At 37.8% G+C, this 18,142-nt stretch overlaps 3 protein-coding genes and 1 long non-coding RNA gene across 6 annotated transcripts; 2 read left to right on the top strand and 2 right to left on the bottom strand.

The window, feature by feature from the left end:
- Positions 1 to 3,291: 3,291 nt before the first annotated feature.
- tmem82 (transmembrane protein 82) lies at positions 3,292 to 7,147 on the bottom strand. The gene is made up of 6 exons (XM_025059736.1): positions 6,842 to 7,147; positions 6,666 to 6,738; positions 6,180 to 6,378; positions 5,661 to 6,075; positions 4,910 to 5,097; positions 3,292 to 4,438 (listed from the first exon to the last, which is right to left on the bottom strand). The coding sequence occupies exons 1-5, from the start codon at positions 6,933 to 6,935 to the stop codon at positions 4,913 to 4,915; spliced, it is 966 nt and encodes a 321-aa protein (XP_024915504.1). The 5' UTR covers positions 6,936 to 7,147; the 3' UTR covers positions 3,292 to 4,438; positions 4,910 to 4,912.
- Positions 7,148 to 8,163: 1,016 nt separating this feature from the next.
- LOC107989125 (uncharacterized) lies at positions 8,164 to 9,254 on the top strand. The gene is made up of 3 exons (XR_001760623.2): positions 8,164 to 8,395; positions 8,657 to 8,824; positions 9,162 to 9,254. It is a non-coding gene; the product is annotated as an uncharacterized LOC107989125 (long non-coding RNA).
- A 235-nt stretch (positions 9,255 to 9,489) lies between these two features.
- On the bottom strand, positions 9,490 to 12,607 carry mad2l2 (mitotic arrest deficient 2 like 2). The gene is made up of 8 exons (XM_008318443.3): positions 12,275 to 12,607; positions 11,670 to 11,788; positions 11,517 to 11,588; positions 11,264 to 11,364; positions 11,037 to 11,131; positions 10,844 to 10,917; positions 10,505 to 10,597; positions 9,490 to 9,982 (listed from the first exon to the last, which is right to left on the bottom strand). Exons 1-8 carry the CDS (start codon positions 12,312 to 12,314, stop codon positions 9,944 to 9,946), a joined length of 633 nt encoding a protein of 210 aa, XP_008316665.1. The 5' UTR covers positions 12,315 to 12,607; the 3' UTR covers positions 9,490 to 9,943.
- Positions 12,608 to 13,124: 517 nt separating this feature from the next.
- Positions 13,125 to 17,985, top strand: slc25a45 (solute carrier family 25 member 45). Of its 3 annotated transcripts, XM_008318440.3 has the most exons (7): positions 13,125 to 13,966; positions 14,332 to 14,388; positions 14,505 to 14,548; positions 14,616 to 14,687; positions 15,511 to 15,687; positions 15,796 to 16,030; positions 16,918 to 17,985. In XM_008318440.3, exons 2-7 carry the CDS (start codon positions 14,352 to 14,354, stop codon positions 17,193 to 17,195), a joined length of 843 nt encoding a protein of 280 aa, XP_008316662.1. In that variant the 5' UTR covers positions 13,125 to 13,966; positions 14,332 to 14,351; the 3' UTR covers positions 17,196 to 17,985. The 3 variants fall into 3 exon arrangements, with proteins under 3 accessions (XP_008316662.1, XP_024915217.1, XP_024915218.1); XM_025059449.1 differs by having other exon boundaries at positions 13,129 to 13,966; positions 14,505 to 14,687; positions 15,591 to 15,687; XM_025059450.1 differs by lacking the exons at positions 13,125 to 13,966; positions 14,332 to 14,388 and having other exon boundaries at positions 14,409 to 14,687; positions 15,591 to 15,687.
- The last annotated feature ends 157 nt before the right edge of the window (positions 17,986 to 18,142 follow it).

Below are 18,142 nucleotides of genomic sequence, written 5' to 3'. Positions count from 1 at the left end.
ATCCCATCTCAGTACTGGCTGGTTTAGGCAAGGTGAGGTGCGTACTACAGTCAGATAGTACGCACCATATGACCTATCTTTTATTTTCCCTTTTTTTATTGTTTGTTTATTTTTGCAAAAGGAAATCGTTCCACAGACTATATGTAAGAAATGGATATAGCCATTGGGTTGAAACCTATATGGTTCCCCTTTTTAAAATCTAAAAGTCTCAAAAAAAATATTAAACAATTCTTACATACATAAACCTCTTTGTCTTCTCTATAGGAGGCTGGTCCATTAGAATAGTGTGCTAGCTGATAAATTTTTCCACAAAATGAACTACATATATCCTTAGAGGCTAGATGGTGCTCACTAAAATAAAAAATGAGCCTGGTGAGAAAAAAAAATTAAGCTGGAAGTCAATCAGCAATGGCTAGCCAGGGTGACTCGATGGCTGTGGGGCTAAATTTAGCAAAGAGCTTCTCTCGTCTCTGGAGCTATAGACCTGCATCTAAAATGTGGGTAAATTCCCTACATTTTTTAGAAGTAAAATATTGTAATTACAAATATTGATTAAAAAATGCCGTGCATAATATATTGTTATTTGTATGTCTTGCTATTATAAGCATCCTGTAAGGCTCATCTGAGATCATAATAATTTAGATATTCTTAATTACATTTTCAAATTTGGCAGCTGAAGCAATATTAATGATGGATATTATTTAGTTGTTGGAACAGCAATATTTTCAACTCTGATCCTTAATCCCTCACTGTTGGCCATTGACACAGAACCAAACTAGGTCAGCAAAATGTTTCCTGACTGTGTGCATCTACACAGAGTTCTGTCATTGTGGAATGAGATAGTGGCGTTAAGGGGTGACACAGCACAGACATGATGAGTTGCATATTAGATTTACATCTGAAGAAACAAATGCAACAATTATGGCTAATAAACCATGTGCTATGTGAGCTATATGTGGTTTCCAAATACAGTAACACTTACCATGCCATCAAATGGATGGTGAGACACATATCAGTAATTTGTTATGCCTCTGTTAAAACATTCCAATGAGGCAGTTTAGATTAAGGTAAGAGTTACTGCTATCTCTCTAAAAAGGTAGAAAGGACTTGTGAAACTATATTGTGATTAGATCACAAAGAACTGCAGAGTGTGGAAGGTGAATGCATAACATTCCATTAAACAGTAGGCAGTATAACAAGATACTAGGTACACGCAGCAGCTTTATTCACATGTATTTGAAAATTACAAATGTAGGCTATTTCAAATATAGGCTTGTTTTATGACATTTAAACATAAATAGCCTAAATAGACATATAATGAGGCAAAAATATCATGAACAATTGAACAATTGAGTGTATTGAACCAGTGGGGATTGCAAAGGACATACTGCTCTGTAAATGGAATGGTCCTTTATTGCATTTTATTGTTATACTGTTTACAAGGTACAAATTATCTTGCACAGTTTCTATTTTGATGTGCAGATTGTCCATGGCTGATAGACATGTTTAAAGAAATGCCCTGTCCTCAACCTAATCTACACCACTGTTAACTGGTTTGGTCATGTGATCTTATGTGATTTGTATATTTAAGTAGGAACATGTGCCAACAGGAAACAAGAAGCCCAAGGCTCATTGGACTATATGTGTCTGAATGTGAATGGTTTGAGCATAGTGTCTATGCTTAGCTTTGCAAATGCATTGACAGAGGCAAGCAACGACTGTCATTAAGTTTTTACAATTACCATAACAAACATTTATAATATTGGGGACACATATAAATAGACAAAGTATATGTAATTGTTTCCACCGGTCTGAAATCAACTTCTTAATAAATAAAATAAAAATGTATAAATTATATTTACAGTTAAGTGGTAACAAAATTAAATAACACATAGCTATAGCATCTTTACTTTGTGAAGAGAATGCAAAAGTAAAACTTGAGAAATTAAGGATTAATGTTAATGTTCAGCACAAATCTTTGCAATAAAGAAATGCAACATACATAAAAGCTTTTTACAAAATAGTAACAATAGAATATCATCTTTCAAAGTAAGTCTTTGTTGCTTTTTGCTTGTAAAACTTCTGGTCTGTCAGGGCAAATACAGATTAGACTTGTTTACTTGTACATCAAGTGTGTGGCATAATGGAATGGAGTGTATTTAGTCAAGAACTTTGACCCATTCGGAGCTCTGTTTTAAGCTAATAAGTAACATGAGGCAAGTCAGTCCATCTTCTAAAGTCCAAGGGAGCAGTGGTGATAAGGACTGTTGACATCAAAGCTGCACTTTTATAGGCTTTTGTGATGAAACACCCCATCTTATTTATATTATCATATGTGTAGTTTGTTATAGGTACAGTGCGGTTTTATTTGTTAAGCTCTGTTACTACGCAGCTCCGCTGTTTCTATATTGTTGTCGCCTTGTGCTGTAAGCGCATGCGCGGTAATGCGGGCGCAGCATAGAAGCTCTGCGTATGTGTGAACCCCTACAGAAAAGTCTAGAAACCTGCAAGAGGACGAGTGGAGAACAGCCATTTCACCGGGCATTTCTATCACACCCGGTTGTTCGTGGAGTACGTCCTTCTATGGAATTATACTCAAAACCCATTAAACCTACCGGAGTACAATTTCCATCATTGGTGGACATACAAGACACCAAAGTTATAAGATTTCCGAGCACGGATTATTCTGGAAACTGGATCGCCAGGCCAATATGTCCACAGTAATTCCACAAGCTTTTTCTTTGTCCCGGACACGATGGAACTAAAATCCTAACACAATCCTCTGGTGGAATATGTTTATTTCTGAGCTCTCAATAAAGGCATTCAACCCGGCGTCATTATGTGGATATATTTTGACGTGGGTGCCAAATATTCTGTTATCCCAAGAATACAAACATTTATTTATACACATCGAGACTAAGTAGGACAGTCTCGCCGAAAATATGCTTTTGAAGTATTCCAAACAGAAACGGTAACTGTCTTAAACCAGTTAACGTTTTCGGGAAATAAAATGCTCTTTGTTCGACGGAGCAAAGTTCAGAAAAATAACCCACTAACCCAGCCTTTTCTTTCTCTAACGCCATTTTGTGGGACTCACTGCACAAACGCTGTCGTCAGCCATTTTCCCCTTTTCCTCTCAAAAGTATCTAACTAAAAAACCTGTATTAAATCGTTTGACTAGTGTTTCTAAGGTTAAGACAGGTATGAGCAAAACGCAGATATGAAAAAAAAAGTGTATTAGTAAGCTGATTGCGATGTAGGTTAGCAAATGACTCGGCACAATCAAGGACAAATATTTAATGCTTTATTTTGTTCCTGTTATGTGCTGTACTTTAAGGATCAAATAATGAGCAGACCTATAAGAAAGTTTGGGTGATGAACGTCTAGTATTCAGGAAAGGTTTGTCTAATATGTACACATTTGTTAACAATAAAGGAAATTTTAAATCATTCGTAATCTCTGATTTTTATTTCATATTTTCCACAATTAGATGTCAGACACCCTACTTGCTTTTCTATGAATAGTATATTTGTTTAGGAAGCTACAACCAAATAAGCTAAAAAATAATAATAATAACCCTAAATGTTAGAGCAGGTGTCATATGACAAACCAGGGTTTGACCCACCAGGCCTGGCACAATTGACTTCTGCCACTGTTTAAGACTAAGCAATCAATTTTTATTGAACTTTCATACTATGTTCTGCTACTAGTTTTCTTTTTAAAACTTTAAGAAGATTCTCGTTACCCTGTCCATTCTTTCCTATACTTTAGTACATATATCTTTCACAACTTCTTTATAAAACTTATTTACATTTGAAAATAATTTGATAATACATCCTTAATTCAATCTGTTTTGTCTTGAGTATTTTGTTTTGGCCATGCTACTTACATGTAACAACTCAATACCTTAACTAGTTTTACTTGCATGGTACATTTGAGATATAATGTGTGAGAATAACTATGTAAAACCAGCCAGTGGTTACATTTAACCTTAAATACAATATTACCAATATTTTTCAGTCATATATGATAAAGCATCATAATAAATATAATCTGGCTTGACAATTGATAACTGAAATGTCCTATAAGTTTCTGGACCCATTAAAACTATGAAATTGATCATTTTATGAGGATTTGATCAAAATTTCAAATAACAATGCAGGCCTCAAAGCCTTATAGAAAGGCCACTAGACAACAAGGTACTCTGAGACTGTAACACAATTAGAATGGAAAGGTTATTAATTAAAGTAATTACAATAATACGTTTTGTTAGAACATTTAAATGAAAAAATAAAATATATTGTTCTTATACATTTACAGTATAAATCTTGTTTAATAATAACTGCCACCACTTTAACAGTTTACTAGTGATCATTGTGTTGTTTCTTTTCTTCATGGCCATCGATGATCTTGGTCCACAACAGGTTTAATCTTCAACCTGTAGTCACAGGACATGTGGCACATTAAGCACAAGGTCATGATCAAGCAATGTCAGAATATCTTTTCCTGGTCGTTATCTTAGATTAATCTAATTTTCAGTTCTATTATATGTTTTTTCATATATAGTTTATGTAAAATACAATGTTCCTTTTTTAAAAATTTAATATGAATGGTAATATGCATCATGATTGGTTTGCATCACCATAGCTGATATTCAAAACTCTACAGCAACAGTGCAGGCTGTTATTAAAAACAAAGTAGGCCTTGTGTGCTGAATAAAAGATATTTTGACCTCAATATGTCGTGGGATTTTGAGCTTTTTCCACCTGGGATACAAGTTTCAGAAGTTCAGCAACATCTTGGGACCCAGTCTAATGAATGCAAGGATATTCTGCCCCAGTTTTAGTGTCTCAATGGGGAGGAAGATCTTTTGGCCTTTTGTGCTATTGCACCAGGAAGATTCATTCACCTTTTAGGATGCTGCATCCAGTAAATCCATGGTTGGAATCAGACAGATGGCCTCACCCAGAAAACAGATTAGAATGTGGATCACGTCAGCCCAGCGTCCAACAGTCAGCATCAGGACCATTAATCCCCCGAGGCGTACTACCACCGAGTTTAAAACGACCTGGCTGCTTGGCAGTCGATGCTGCTCCTCTGCAGAGCCAAACCACAGCATTGAGAGAATATATATGAAGAAAATGTATGGCAAGGTTTTTAGAGGAGTTTAAAATTCGGAATGCTGTAATTATTGATGAATGTTCATTCACCATTTTCTAGTGTCTGTGTCGATGTTAACTGTCTTGCATGCAATTACACAGGTGTAAGTCAATTACACCTAATAGAGTGTCACAAATAGAGATGTCACAAATGCAATCCATGAAACCAAATCTCTATTTATAGTGATTTATCTTCTAATTAGTTAAATGCAGAAAATTCAGAGAGAAAGGATGTTGACCTCTGTGTTGTTATCACAAAATAAAAACCACACGTGATGTGACTTCTCTAGTAACAGGCACACATAAGGTGATGAATAAACACTGCCTTGTAGTCTTTATGTTTCACACTTGAGGTTAGGAGGTTGATATAAAACTAAATATTACCAAAATTCCCAGCTAGCCTTCAAACATATTTTGTACCCATGTAGCTTACATAAACCCATGTTGTTTGTGATTGTTAAATGAGGACTGTTCTGTACTTTGTTTAATCACGCTCCTTACCCTGCATATACACCACTAACAGAGTGTAGCAGATTGTCAGTGGTGTCCAAAACTTGAGGGCGTCAGTTGCAGACAGGAAATGTTGATTAATGATTGATACAGCAGCGACTACAGCCACGCCGAAAGTGATGATCATCGTTCTGCACAGTGCAGGCAGCACATCGCTCCCTGATGTGAGGAGGCTGATGCAGACGCCGCAGTAGCGCTGGGAGCTGTGGAGTTTATACAGAGCCATGACATGATGCTTCAGGCGTGTGGCCTGTTTTGAAAGAAACCAGCTGAGTGCTGCTGCCAGGAGCAAGCTTAACCAGCGCTGAGACGCCGCCTCGTGGAGAAAGTGCAAGCTGCAAGTCAGAGCACAGCCCAGAGAGAACTGGCTTTGAACTAAAAGCTGCTGTATAAATATTTTGGACTCCTGTAAGTTAAAGTTAAGAGTGCACAATATGTCAGAACATATGCTCATATTGCAAATTGTCGTCATTATGTCTACAAAATAAAATAACAGAAGAGTAGTCTTACCTGTCTGGCTGATAACCATCCTGAGACAGCCCTAAGACAGAACTCCAGGACCACCAAGGCAGCCACACGAGAACCCACAACAGCCAGTAAACCTGTCACAATGAAAAAGTGGACCGTTCCACTCAGTCCAGTCTTATTGTGTTGTTGTTGTCTGGGTTTGCGTTTGCTTGATGATTCATTTTCATTTTTATCCTTACAGCTGTGAAGTCAGGGGAGAACAACAGAGATACATTAATAACAATATGGTTATACATTTCATGTCCCCCTGGTCCCTTATTGATCCCACAATCAGACAATTCACAATGAGTCAACCCACACAGGCCTCAACAGGAAAAGCTATTAAGCATGGCTGCAGATCATACCGAGGACCCTCTGCGTCTTAGGCAAGCATGCACTACACTATGAAACCTCTATCTACTAATAGGCAGATGATATATCATTATGTTTATTACACTGTCAAAAAACAACCCCGTTAGGTGTCCTCACCTCTGTTCTTCTAAAAACAAGTGCACCCTCATCAAGGAGCATAACACATTGATTCCACATGCACCCACCAGTCCTGCAGGTCACAAAAACAGAGTTGTTATAACAATGAAAACAGCAGGGACAAGAAATCTGTAGCAATGATGACATCAGAGGAAACAAGTGGGACAATTACTCACCCTGAAGGAAACAGTTCAGTGGATTTGTGTCTAAAATCAGCCAACCTGGTAGAATATAGGAAGTTGGAACAAGTGACCAGATAAAGGAAAACATTGTGGTCTGTCTCCTGACCTTCGAGGAGGAGAATTGTTTCAGTGGCCAGGCATTCTGAAGTGATCCATTGAGATTAATCCAACTCAAGCATGGCAGATACTATAAATATGATTTTGCTAATATTCCTGATCGGACGGGAATCATGAGATCACGTCTTTCTCTGCTGTCTTGATGTTAAGCCTGTTGTGTCCAAAGGTCAGCTGAGCGTCAGTGCAAAGGCCCACACTAGATAATGGAGGCTGTTGCACCACAGGAAACAACGTTTACACTTTATATTGATGGCAGGCATTATAAACATTTTTCTTCATTGTCAACAAAATTAGCTATTTTAATATGCTGATTTGGGAGCATTCATCAACCCCACTAGTAACTGTGGTTTCCATCACCCCAGATCGAAATCTTTTTAATTTTAAGCATCAGGAACAGTTGATGTCAGTGGAGCCGGCCATCTCGAAATCCCATCGGTATAAATTCTCCTAATGTAAACCAGTGAAAAACCTTCATATTTACAATATTTTTCTTCCCTGCGTTTCGAACTCAATATGACGTCAATTTAACTACTGTGCTTGAGATGCCACCTAGTGGACAGAGTTGGAAATCAATCTGGAATACAGCAAGAACAAAATGTCCTTAAAGAATTAGATTGGTCATAATAATAATAATAAGAGCTCGCTATGAAATAATTACATTTAATTTAATCGGAGTCTTTATTTTACTTTATATATTATTTCACATAAATTGAAACAAAATTAAGTCTCTTAGTTCAGATATTCAACCACAGTGTAAAAACAATTGTTTTATTGTACAATTTTTTTTGGTTTGACTAAAACATTACCTTAGAACAAAACCTAAATAGCAGTATCTTAAAGAAATTACCTAAAGGTTAGTAAGCTAAAGGTTTAATATTATCTTAGTTAGCTAACAACTGTACTAATTAACCCAGGATAACTCTTGAGGAAACTGTTGAGTGGACATCGAACAAGGGTTGAACAAAGATAGTAAACATTTAGCCTACGGTGGGTTGAAATTTAGTCCAGAAACTCTATTACCGAATTTTATCAAAAAGACCATGTGAGAGGAATATTTTTTACTTCATTATATGTAAGTAAATCAATAGAAAGGGTAGCCAAGATAGTTTAATTTTGTTACATCTAAAACTCTGAGAGGGCGCTGTCTCCCCGGTAGCTACTGAACATAATGACTTTGCGGTATCTCTCAGCACAGGATGTGATGAAATACAGTCTAACTTTGAATGACCCTTAATCCCTGAGCGGCTGTCATATGAGGAGGCGAAGGACAACAATTGGGACACAACCAATGACTTAATGACATGATGGCCTCTGTAAACACATGAACCCGGGTCAAGGTCTCTAGAAACACTTTGTCAGCCTGAGTTTCAGTCATGGCTTTAAAAGTTTTAGAGCACGGAGCTTTTTTGACCTAAGCATTATCTATTTCAGGTGAGTAAAGAATATATTTATTTAAAATGAATTAGTATTGTTTCATCAAATCACGTCATTTACGTTACACAACAAATGGCTTATTACAACACTGCATATTTGTGTGCTTGTTTATCGTCGAAGACGTAAGGATTTTATTTCCTTGCAAACTCTCAACTTCACCTCTTCCTTACTTTACCCTGGAGTTTTGTGATTTTGCGCTTTATAATCTACTAAAACCCGTCAAACGTCATCACACTGTGTGAGAGTTTGTTTTTCCAGGCTGAACTTTGAAGCAGTGAGTGAGAACAGTCACTCCATGCAGCTGACAAAACTCTGAGCAGGAAAATATTCCCTCATGGACTCCAACACAGGTGGCAGTGTGCAGTATGACCGCTGGAATGAGGACATAGATATGAACGTAGCAGCCTCACAGCCTGCTACGACAAGGTGAGATGTGTTAAAGTGAAAAGACCGCTCATATGTGTGTGTAAATTAAGAGTACTTTAATAGTACCACAGCTGGTTACTGTGGTAGAAGTCAACTACTGCAATGCCTCTGGCTGCAAAGCTTTGTTTGTAGTTAGTCTTTGTCTTTATAAAACATGGAGTGTATGATGTAAATAAGTTTCAGGACTGCCTTAATAGAGTAGGACGTCAATCCAGTGAGTTATTAAACTGTTTAGAAGGAAAACTATGAAGCAACAACAGAAATTAGTTCCGCCCTGGATTTAATTTTGTACACTCAGTGTAGTTCAACCCAATCACATCTTTTCTAACATTTCCAGGTTCTACAAAAAAGTTTGTGAGGGCAACAGTGGAATAGCAGTGAAGACGGCAGGAGCCCTGGCTGCACTGGTTTCAGTTTACATCATTGGTTTTCATTGTGTACCCCACAGGATACTACATTCCCAGTTGCTGATCCGCTAATGGTGGAGTCCTGCAGCCAGGAAGAAGAACTTGGAAGCTCAGCAAACCTTTTTTAAACTCCTTTTGTTATGTTATGTTAAGGAGGAGTGTTTCTGAACAAAAATGACACAAGATAATCATTTAAGATAAACATTACATTAAAAAAATTATAATTTTAAAAAGTATGACCCAGTTAGATATGCTAACATCCACAAGCTTGTTTTTAATGTGAGTTTTTAGAACAGTTTTTATAACATTTTCAATATCACAATAAAAATGAATTGAAAATCATGCATTGTTTTGTATTTTGAACACACACAGTCACACATACATACAGACATGCACCTCTCGCAAGGACAGTGGATTTCTGATCTGCTGAGACACTTATAAACAGACATACACACAATCAAAATGTTCATGGTAGGAATTGTACACATATAAACAACAGAGTTCATCCAAATATAAACAATCCAAATCCAACTGCAGTGTCGTGTTCACACACATGTTCCATGGTCCAATGAAAACACGTCACTCTTACTAATACCATGTGTTCCAACACAAACACTCATTGTTGTGTGGTGCAGTGACAGTCTCAGCAGCAACATTGTGGGTGATCTTTATTTACTGTAGCTGCAGGTGTTTAGTCTGCTGAGAGAAGGATCTATGTTTTCTGGGCTCTCTCCTCAACATAGAGCTGCATCTGTGACCAATAAAAAACACACGGCACAATATAAGGGATCATTTATGTACACAAGAGCATAAAGCAGCTGCCCGTGCTTCAAACAGATCCACAGTGTTAGTCACACAGATACTAACTGGTGACTAAATACAGCTGATAGAATTTAGCACTTCCCTGCTTGTTTAGTATCACAAGTCATGTGAATATATACAAGTGATTCTGAGATTTTGTTAGTCAGTCCTAGTGACAGCTCTTTCTAATGAAAGAAATAAAGACACAGCTTAAAGGTAGAGCTCCAGTACATTACTGTTAAAAAAAAAGTACTTTACAAATGAAGGACCATACATTAATAACCTTGCACATTTTATTATTATTACACAGATAATAAAGCTTCAGATAATAATGTAACAGAGATTCTGATTCTGATGTTTACATTTATAGTAATACAACAGTTGACACCCGAATCCATGGAAGAACCCTCACTGTTAATTAATAAAATAATCTAAAATAAATAAATAAATAAGGAAAAAAGTTTGTTCCCACCTTAACTATGTCAGATGTCATAGTCTTTAGTGGAATGAGTCTGGGCTCCTTCATGTGAACTTCCTGCTCATCAGCAACTATCCATGGAAAATCCTGAAGATGAACATGCATGAATGTGAGGTGTGATATGAATGCAAGCTGGTTTTCTTACAAGTAACTTCTGCATCTTTTGAATACTATATATAAATTATGGTATGTCATAATTAAAAATATCTAGTACACCAAGGTCTTTTGCAGGTACTCAACATATAATATTAATTTCAATATTACACAGAAAGTGAAAAAGTGCTGTGTAGTGTGTTTCCAGTACATGTTATTGCAGTATTGTGTAAATCTCACCTTAATCACCTGGACCTTCTCCATGTTGCGTGTGGCAGCTTCTCTGGTATGTACAAGGACTGTAAATGAACAACCTGTGACCACAGACAAAAATATTTCACAGTAGGTTTTAAAAAGGCCAAGAATTTGAAGAAAGTTATAATGGTACAGAACATCTGCATAGTGTTTTGTCAAGTAACACAGTAATTGTTACCTGGTGGGTTATTATTTAAAACAGCATCACACACACTGATCTTCAGGATAAAGGCCCTCAACAGCTGTTCCACATGTGAGAGCAAAGTGTCCGGGCTGGAGAAGAAATGAAACATACAAACAGTCTGACAACACAACAGAAGACAAGAGCTGGAATTTGGTGACCGAAAATAAAGGTAATGCAGTTTTAACATTTTAATATTTTATTTTAATTAATATAATGTAAACCTGATGGAGAGCACTGGAGGCTGGGACATCTCAAACACAAATCTCTCCACAGGGTGGTGCTCTTTGTCCATGATGACCACCACCACCTTTTCCGCATCATTCTGGGAAATACATGGAAAACAGGACTTTAAGGATTCAGAAAAAAGTCAGAAATAATGGGATTATTATTATTATTATTAGCATATTATCTGGTTATCTTTTGGGGGGTTGTGTGATACTGATATTCATTTGTCCACAACACAGTGTGTCATACCTTTTCAATCAGTGGTTTAATACAGTGCAGAGTGTCTTGAATGTACTGATTCAGTTCTGGGTGACATGACATCTGAAATAAACACAGAAATAAAAAAACATTATAATGTGTAAATAACCATACATTTTTTTTATTGGTCCATTTCCTCTGTACCTGTACAGGAACATTGTATTTCTTTCTCTTCTGAAATATTCCAGAGGGATACACTTCTCGGACATAAAGGATCAGATGAATGGCAACTTCCAGAAACTCACAGAGGATGTCAGCAACCACTGAGATGAAAACATAAACACAGGCAATCAAAAATAACTCTAGTGCTCTAGTGTATGAACGATGAAGAGAGAAAACCATTTACTTCCAAAACCAGTTAAGTACTCTCTGACCTCTACTCTTTACGTTTCTCAGATAATCTATGTCGTTACTAAACTGAATAGAGTACATTCGAATTTGCTTTTAAAATTAAATTATCTTCATTGCAAAACGAAGTTGTTCTGCATCATTTTTCAGGGCGAAGACAAGGGTGGACCAAAGATCAATGACTTAATGTAGCTTTCATTTATACCAGTTGTTAATTAACCAACTGCTATAATCAAAATAAAACAAGCCATGCCTAGGTTTATTACAAGCATCAATATTTAACCAAATTACCATACTGTCGTTTCCTCATATTTTTCATATTATCTTATGTTTAAAAACCGACATATGCGGTGTCCGTACGAGTAAAACTTATCAATTCAACAACGTTTTGGTTTTCATACCTTGTCCAAAGTTTATATCTTGTCTTGTTAAAGTTGCCATGGTTGTCGCATGAGAAAAATATCAAATACTCCCAACAGCTAATTCAGCTGCAGGCTAACGTTACCGATGCAGCCAAGTCTGAAATCTTTCATCTTCTGTTTGCGATGTTTGCTTCTAATTGTTCGTCGTTGAGTCTTCCGGTGATAGTTCAGGCAAACATGAGAATTCAGTGTCACATTTTTTTAAATTCAAAAAGTAACAACACGTTAACTAAAGCACACTTCATAAAAAGAAAAGCTTATGTGTTTTTGGCGCATGAAGGTGACGTCACCAAATGTTTACTGGCAAATTGTCGTCAGTTTATGATGACGTATAAGTGACGCCCCAAACTGACTGTTAAACATATTTTTAGATGGTAAATGTTTAATTTCTGCATTACAGCAGGTGTCCAATTATTAATTTGATTTTATTTGGATTGTGCTGTTGACTCATTAAAGGTCGTTTTTACCATCTTCTTGCTTCTTTTTCTTTCGGGTTTGTCCCTTTTTAATGGTAGTTTTTACAATATAGTCACTAAATTAATTAAGTTCAGTTGTAAACACCGTGGGTCTGAGAGGACTGCAATTTCATTGTGCCATATGTCCTGTATGTATGGCATTTTTGACAATAAAGTTTACTTTGACTTTGACATTCATCATACAGTCAAATCCATGTATCTAAATGGTTAGAAAGGCGCCTATGAAATAAATTGTATTATTATAATTATTATTATACTAAAACAAAAGAGCTCACTAGAGTAACACTTTTTAGCTCGGATTTTTAGCCTGGTATGAAAATGTAAGGATTCTAAATAATGTGAGCTGGAAACAAAGTCCAACTACAGTCGTAGTAGTTGGAAAAGATCATATTTCCTATCGTTAAAGTCACAGGACATTAGTTGACTTGGACTACATTTTTGGGCCACATCTGTGCTGCAGTGCAGTAAAAAAACTCAGGACCCTCTCTCTAACCCCCACCCTCCTCTTATTTCTCCCCTGTCCCTTCCCTTGGTAACTTGTTCATGGTTAAAGGTTAACCCGATCTAACCACTTCTTCCGTCTGGATTCTCTTGCTTGGATCGGTTCCTGTCTCAGCTGACACGTGTATGGATTCTACAGCTCGGTTCTGTTTTCGCTACAGTATTTACTCTCACTAAAATGGGCCGAATTCTCGGGATTCGAACTTTGTCGGACGCGAAAACGTGTGATTTTGACGTTATTACGTTAAATAACGTCGTCAGCCTTATCTACTCCGATGAGGACATAATCAGATCGTTTTGCTTGGTTTTACTATGAGAAAAAATGGATAAAACAGGCAGAGGGTGGAAAATGCTGATTAATAGATAATAAATGGGTCGGAGGTCCAGAGATTCTTATTCACGGACTAAGGCGGTGTGTGTACAAACTACATAAATACTGTATTTATAGGGTCAGTCCTCCAGTTTATTGGCTGTTTAAAGGTTTTTCGATCAATAATTGATCAAGAAAACTGTGCAGCAGCAGACCTGCAGCACTCGCATAAAGTCTGACGCTGCAGTGTGCAACTTTTATGCGTTTTGTTCTGTTTTGCTTCCTTTTTATTATTATTTTTTTCTTACCGTAATCAAACGACATGATCTGAGGAACTGGGTTGAGGACGTTTGAAACTATATGATTAAAACCGTAGATGAGTAGGTAAGTAGTTCAAGTTGCACCGTGAAGAATTGATACAAGGTTATGTTTAGATATAGATTATTTAAAGAACCTTCATAGAATATAATGGCGGTTTTATGAAAATGCACTCTTCTAAAGTTGTTCACAGAAAGTCTTTCTGCCTGTCACTCACTCCCACACAGTAGGCCATGTGTTTGGTCACATTAGGGCTGATATTTGACCCACATGTTGTATACCAGATGTGGGCCACAAATGTCAAAACACTTGTTACAGGGCCTGTCTTTAATATAACACATTTATGACACATTTGTTTGTGTACATATTTTCTGTTCCGTGTGTATGAACAGTTCGTGATGAACTAAATACTCTGATCATTTTCTTCACAGGTAATGAAATTGAATCAAACATGCCATTTTTGGAATTCTTTGCTGGGACTATTTCAGGTAAACGTACTGGTCACAGCTAAAATATCTGGTGTGTGGATACAAACACTGCAGTGGCGATAGTACTAGTGGTGTGACTGAAGGTTAGATTCATTTCTGTGGTTTTTCTGCAACAGGGGCGTTGGGAGTAGCGGTTGGATATCCATTAGACACTGTGAAGGTAAATGTATGACCTACTGCGGTGACTACACCCAGCTGTTTTTTCACCGTACATGTTTCATTTACAGGTTCGACTTCAGACACAGTCCGTGTATAAAGGAATATTTCACTGTGTGGCTAAAACCTACCGTCATGAAGGGGTAAGAGTCTCGGGGTTACCGTATGGTTTAAAAAGTACTGAGAGTTAGCCACAAGGGGGCGACTAGCCTTGTTAAAAAGATGTCTTAATAAAATGAATTACAGTAAAACAAAGTTCAAAGTTTATGTCAGACGGCACGGCTTAAAATGAAAGATTACTACAGTTCATTTCAGTTTAGTGGCGCGTTGGCCCAGAGGCAATGTCTCTGTCATTGGTGTGGAACCCCAGGGTTCACTTCCTGGGCATGTTCGAATCCCGATTAGGGCGGTTGGTACCTTCCAGTGGACTCACCACCTGCAGGAAGGTTAGGGGGGTTGGTACGGTGCAATGTGATTTGGATGGCGACTGCTGCCCCCGTGACCCGGTAACGGATAAGCGGATGAAAATGGATGGATGGCATTTCAGTTTATAATTTTAACAAAGAAGTTAGTATATTTAGTTATTGTTCATAAACATTGGATAATGTTCTATACTCAGATAGATGCTGACTTTTTGATGAACTCATGTATAATGCTTACTACTTTAGATATTTAATGTAACTTTTACAAATTTCTGAACTTTAGGTATCTTCACTGTTTTAGCTTTGGATGCTAATCAATAGTTTCTCATTTTTAGATAAATGCTTGGCTTTTTGCCAAGTTCTTACCCAATTGTACTGACTGTGTCTAATGTTAAATGAATTCCTGCTTAGTTGTTTGGATTTCTTTCCTAACTATGAACTGTTTTAAGCTCCTTTTTGCCTTGCTTTGACTGGTTGATACGGTTCAGTTTGTTGTGATACACTGACGTCCACTCATTTGTTTAATCTGCTTCTGTTCCCTCAGTTCCACGGCTTCTTTAAAGGCATGGCCTTTCCTGTGATGACAACTGGTGTCATCAACTCCATTCTTTTTGGCTCTTACAGTTACGCCTTACATTATCTGACTCAAGGATGGGACAAAAGCAAAAAAGCATCCAATGCACAAGTCTTGGCTGCTGGCTGTTTCTCAGGGTTAATGCAGGTTAGCAAATCTTTATTCCAATGTACTCTCCAAATAAAAAAACAATTTATTGGTTTACATGAAGAGCTGACTTGGACTGGGAGGAATGAGTCTCTGATGTTGTTCCAGGTATTTGCTAGTTTACCCACTGACCTGGTGAAGGTCCGCCTGCAGGGTCAAACATCCTCTGAGAGATACCGTGGACCGGTTCATTGTGTTGCTGTAATCCTGAAGGGCGAAGGAGTGCGTGGTCTGTATAGAGGAGGCGTGCCCTACATCCTGAGGGACGTCCCCTGCTTTGGACTCTACTTCCTGCCGTATGAGTTCACGAGAAAAGCTCTGACGGCCACTGGCAAAGATTCAGGTCAGAGATAAAGCTACAGTATCTGGTCCTAAACTGTTGCTGTATGACGAAAACATGAGGGAGACGTAACTGTTGTCTGTCTTACAGCCGGTTGTATTTTCTCCATTAGGAGGCTTCTTCAGTCCAAATGGAAACAAATTGTTCCATATTAAACAAAAAGTCCCTAAACTGACACTCGAGTCACATGCAGCAGTAAAACTAGGGATACAATACATACAACGTCCTGCATGGTAAACATAGCCAACGGAACAGAAAGTGAGCAGAGCTTTTGCACCATTTGTGCATTTCAATGAAAACACTGCTTCCTGCTTCCCAATAAACAAAGATTGACTTAAAATGTCAGCACTACATGTTCCAATAAACAAATGAACATGGATCAGCACATGTTTTTGAATACGAGTGATTGAATCAAGTATCAGGCCAGATACTGATACTAGTGTTGGCACATCCCTACTTCAGACTGATTCACGGGGCAGATTGATGATGAGAAATACCCAACAACGGTAGTTTACGGGGGGCACAGAGGTCCAGGAGACCTTTGAGGGTCATTTAAAATACAGCTCTATCACTGCATCATTTTTAGCCTGACATGAGCTGCAGGGCACTGGTGTCTTTGTGAAAATCCAGATTGTGCCACTGTCACCAACTCGATGGCGCCGCGGACAGTCAACACGATGTTTGGTGCAGTGCTCCTTCTGCATTTTAAAAATGTTGTATATTCTCTACTATTCTGTAAATGTCCACCCATAGGCATAATTTATTTTATTTTATCAACATTTGTACAGTATACCTTCATGCACATTTCTTTCGCTGCACTGTATGCCACAACAAATTCCTCGTAGGTGAAAATCTACCTGGCAATTAAACCCTGATTCTGTGTTTTACAGATACTTTCGCAGTGCTAGTGGCTGGTGGCGTGGCGGGCGTGACGAGCTGGTGTCTGGCCACACCTATGGACGTCATAAAATCCAGACTTCAAATGTCAGGGGCAGGTGGGCCGGAGTACAGAGGATTCCTCCACTGCATTAGAGTGAGTGTGAGAGAGGAGGGAGTGAGGGTGCTCTTCAAAGGACTGCTGCTGAACAGTCTGAGGGCCTTCCCCGTCAACGCCGTCACATTCCTGAGCTACGAGAGTCTGATGAAGTTCTTCTCTGTCCACCTGTGAGGCCAGGTCAGAGCTGCTCCACACCTGGACTTGTGTTCTTTTGGTTTAGACCCAAACCATTGGTAGGTTATAGGCTCAAACACCCAAACATTTAAATCTCAGTTCAAATATTTACTTTATGCACTACAATTTAAGACAATTACAACTACATCCTTGCCTCAATTAATCTTCAATATTAATTAATTAATAAAAGGAGTACATCAACAGGGGGTAGAGTTTGGTGTAAATGAACATCATTCTGTCCACTGAAGGTGGCCCATTGAAAACAACAATGGGTTACAATGTATTGTTCTGTACTGTTTATATTTTGAAGACTTTTGTACATGATCTACCTTTAGTGTTACAGGTTGATTTCACTGAGTGCAGATGTTTTCTACGTTTAATTCTTTGTGGGTCAAATGGACACGCTTTTGTGGAAACAAAGACATTTTAGCTGGAGTTTCTGGTATATAGGTCTGGGTTATCACTTATTTACATGGAGTTACAATCACAATAATCCACCATCATGAATTCAAGAAGACTGTCTGACTACTGACCTCCTTAACACTTACTACATGTACAGAAAAGTACTTGAGTATGTTGAGTATGTTATTTTCTGCCGTGTTCAGCTGTACTTGTTTATCTACATGTTATGTATGTTATGTTAAACTGAGGATTAACTTGTGAAAAATGTTTAAATTATGAGTCATAATGCTTATATGAGATTCAAAAACCATAAAGAGATATAGACGTTGCTTGAGGTAGAATCTGAACTTGTCATAAACAAAATAAATGAAAGCTTGGATCAAATCTGCTCAGAATCACATCAGGTCACTGATGGTGATGTAATATTGTGTGGGTTATTTTCTTAACTCTGCCATAGTTGTTTGGATATTTTCTGGCAGATCCCATAAGCAGTGTGTATGAGAACTGTGACTTAAAGAACATGGCCAGTTTTTAATTTTTAT

This window comes from Cynoglossus semilaevis, chromosome 10 (assembly GCF_000523025.1).
Source record: "Cynoglossus semilaevis isolate Cse_v1.0 chromosome 10, Cse_v1.0, whole genome shotgun sequence".
Lineage (NCBI taxonomy): Eukaryota > Metazoa > Chordata > Actinopteri > Pleuronectiformes > Cynoglossidae > Cynoglossus > Cynoglossus semilaevis.
Note: the sequence above shows the minus strand (reverse complement) of the source record. Positions and strands in the feature narration are given on the sequence as shown.

Coding starts and splice junctions, on each gene's coding strand:
- tmem82 (XM_025059736.1), bottom strand. CDS start 6,935: ATGTTTTCCTTTATCTGGTCACTTGTTCCAACTTCCTATATTCTACCA. Junction 6,739..6,841: donor ACTGAACTGTTTCCTTCAGG/GTGAGTAATTGT, acceptor TGTGACCTGCAG/GACTGGTGGGTGCATGTGGA. Junction 5,098..5,660: donor GTTAGTGGTGTATATGCAGG/GTAAGGAGCGTG, acceptor TTGGCTCTGCAG/AGGAGCAGCATCGACTGCCA.
- mad2l2 (XM_008318443.3), bottom strand. CDS start 12,314: ATGGCAACTTTAACAAGACAAGATATAAACTTTGGACAAG. Junction 11,132..11,263: donor CCTCCAGTGCTCTCCATCAG/GTTTACATTATA, acceptor TTTCTTCTCCAG/CCCGGACACTTTGCTCTCAC. Junction 9,983..10,504: donor TGACATCTGACATAGTTAAG/GTGGGAACAAAC, acceptor TATTGGTCACAG/ATGCAGCTCTATGTTGAGGA.
- slc25a45 (XM_008318440.3), top strand. CDS start 14,352: ATGCCATTTTTGGAATTCTTTGCTGGGACTATTTCAG. Junction 14,389..14,504: donor CTTTGCTGGGACTATTTCAG/GTAAACGTACTG, acceptor TTTCTGCAACAG/GGGCGTTGGGAGTAGCGGTT. Junction 15,688..15,795: donor GTTTCTCAGGGTTAATGCAG/GTTAGCAAATCT, acceptor ATGTTGTTCCAG/GTATTTGCTAGTTTACCCAC.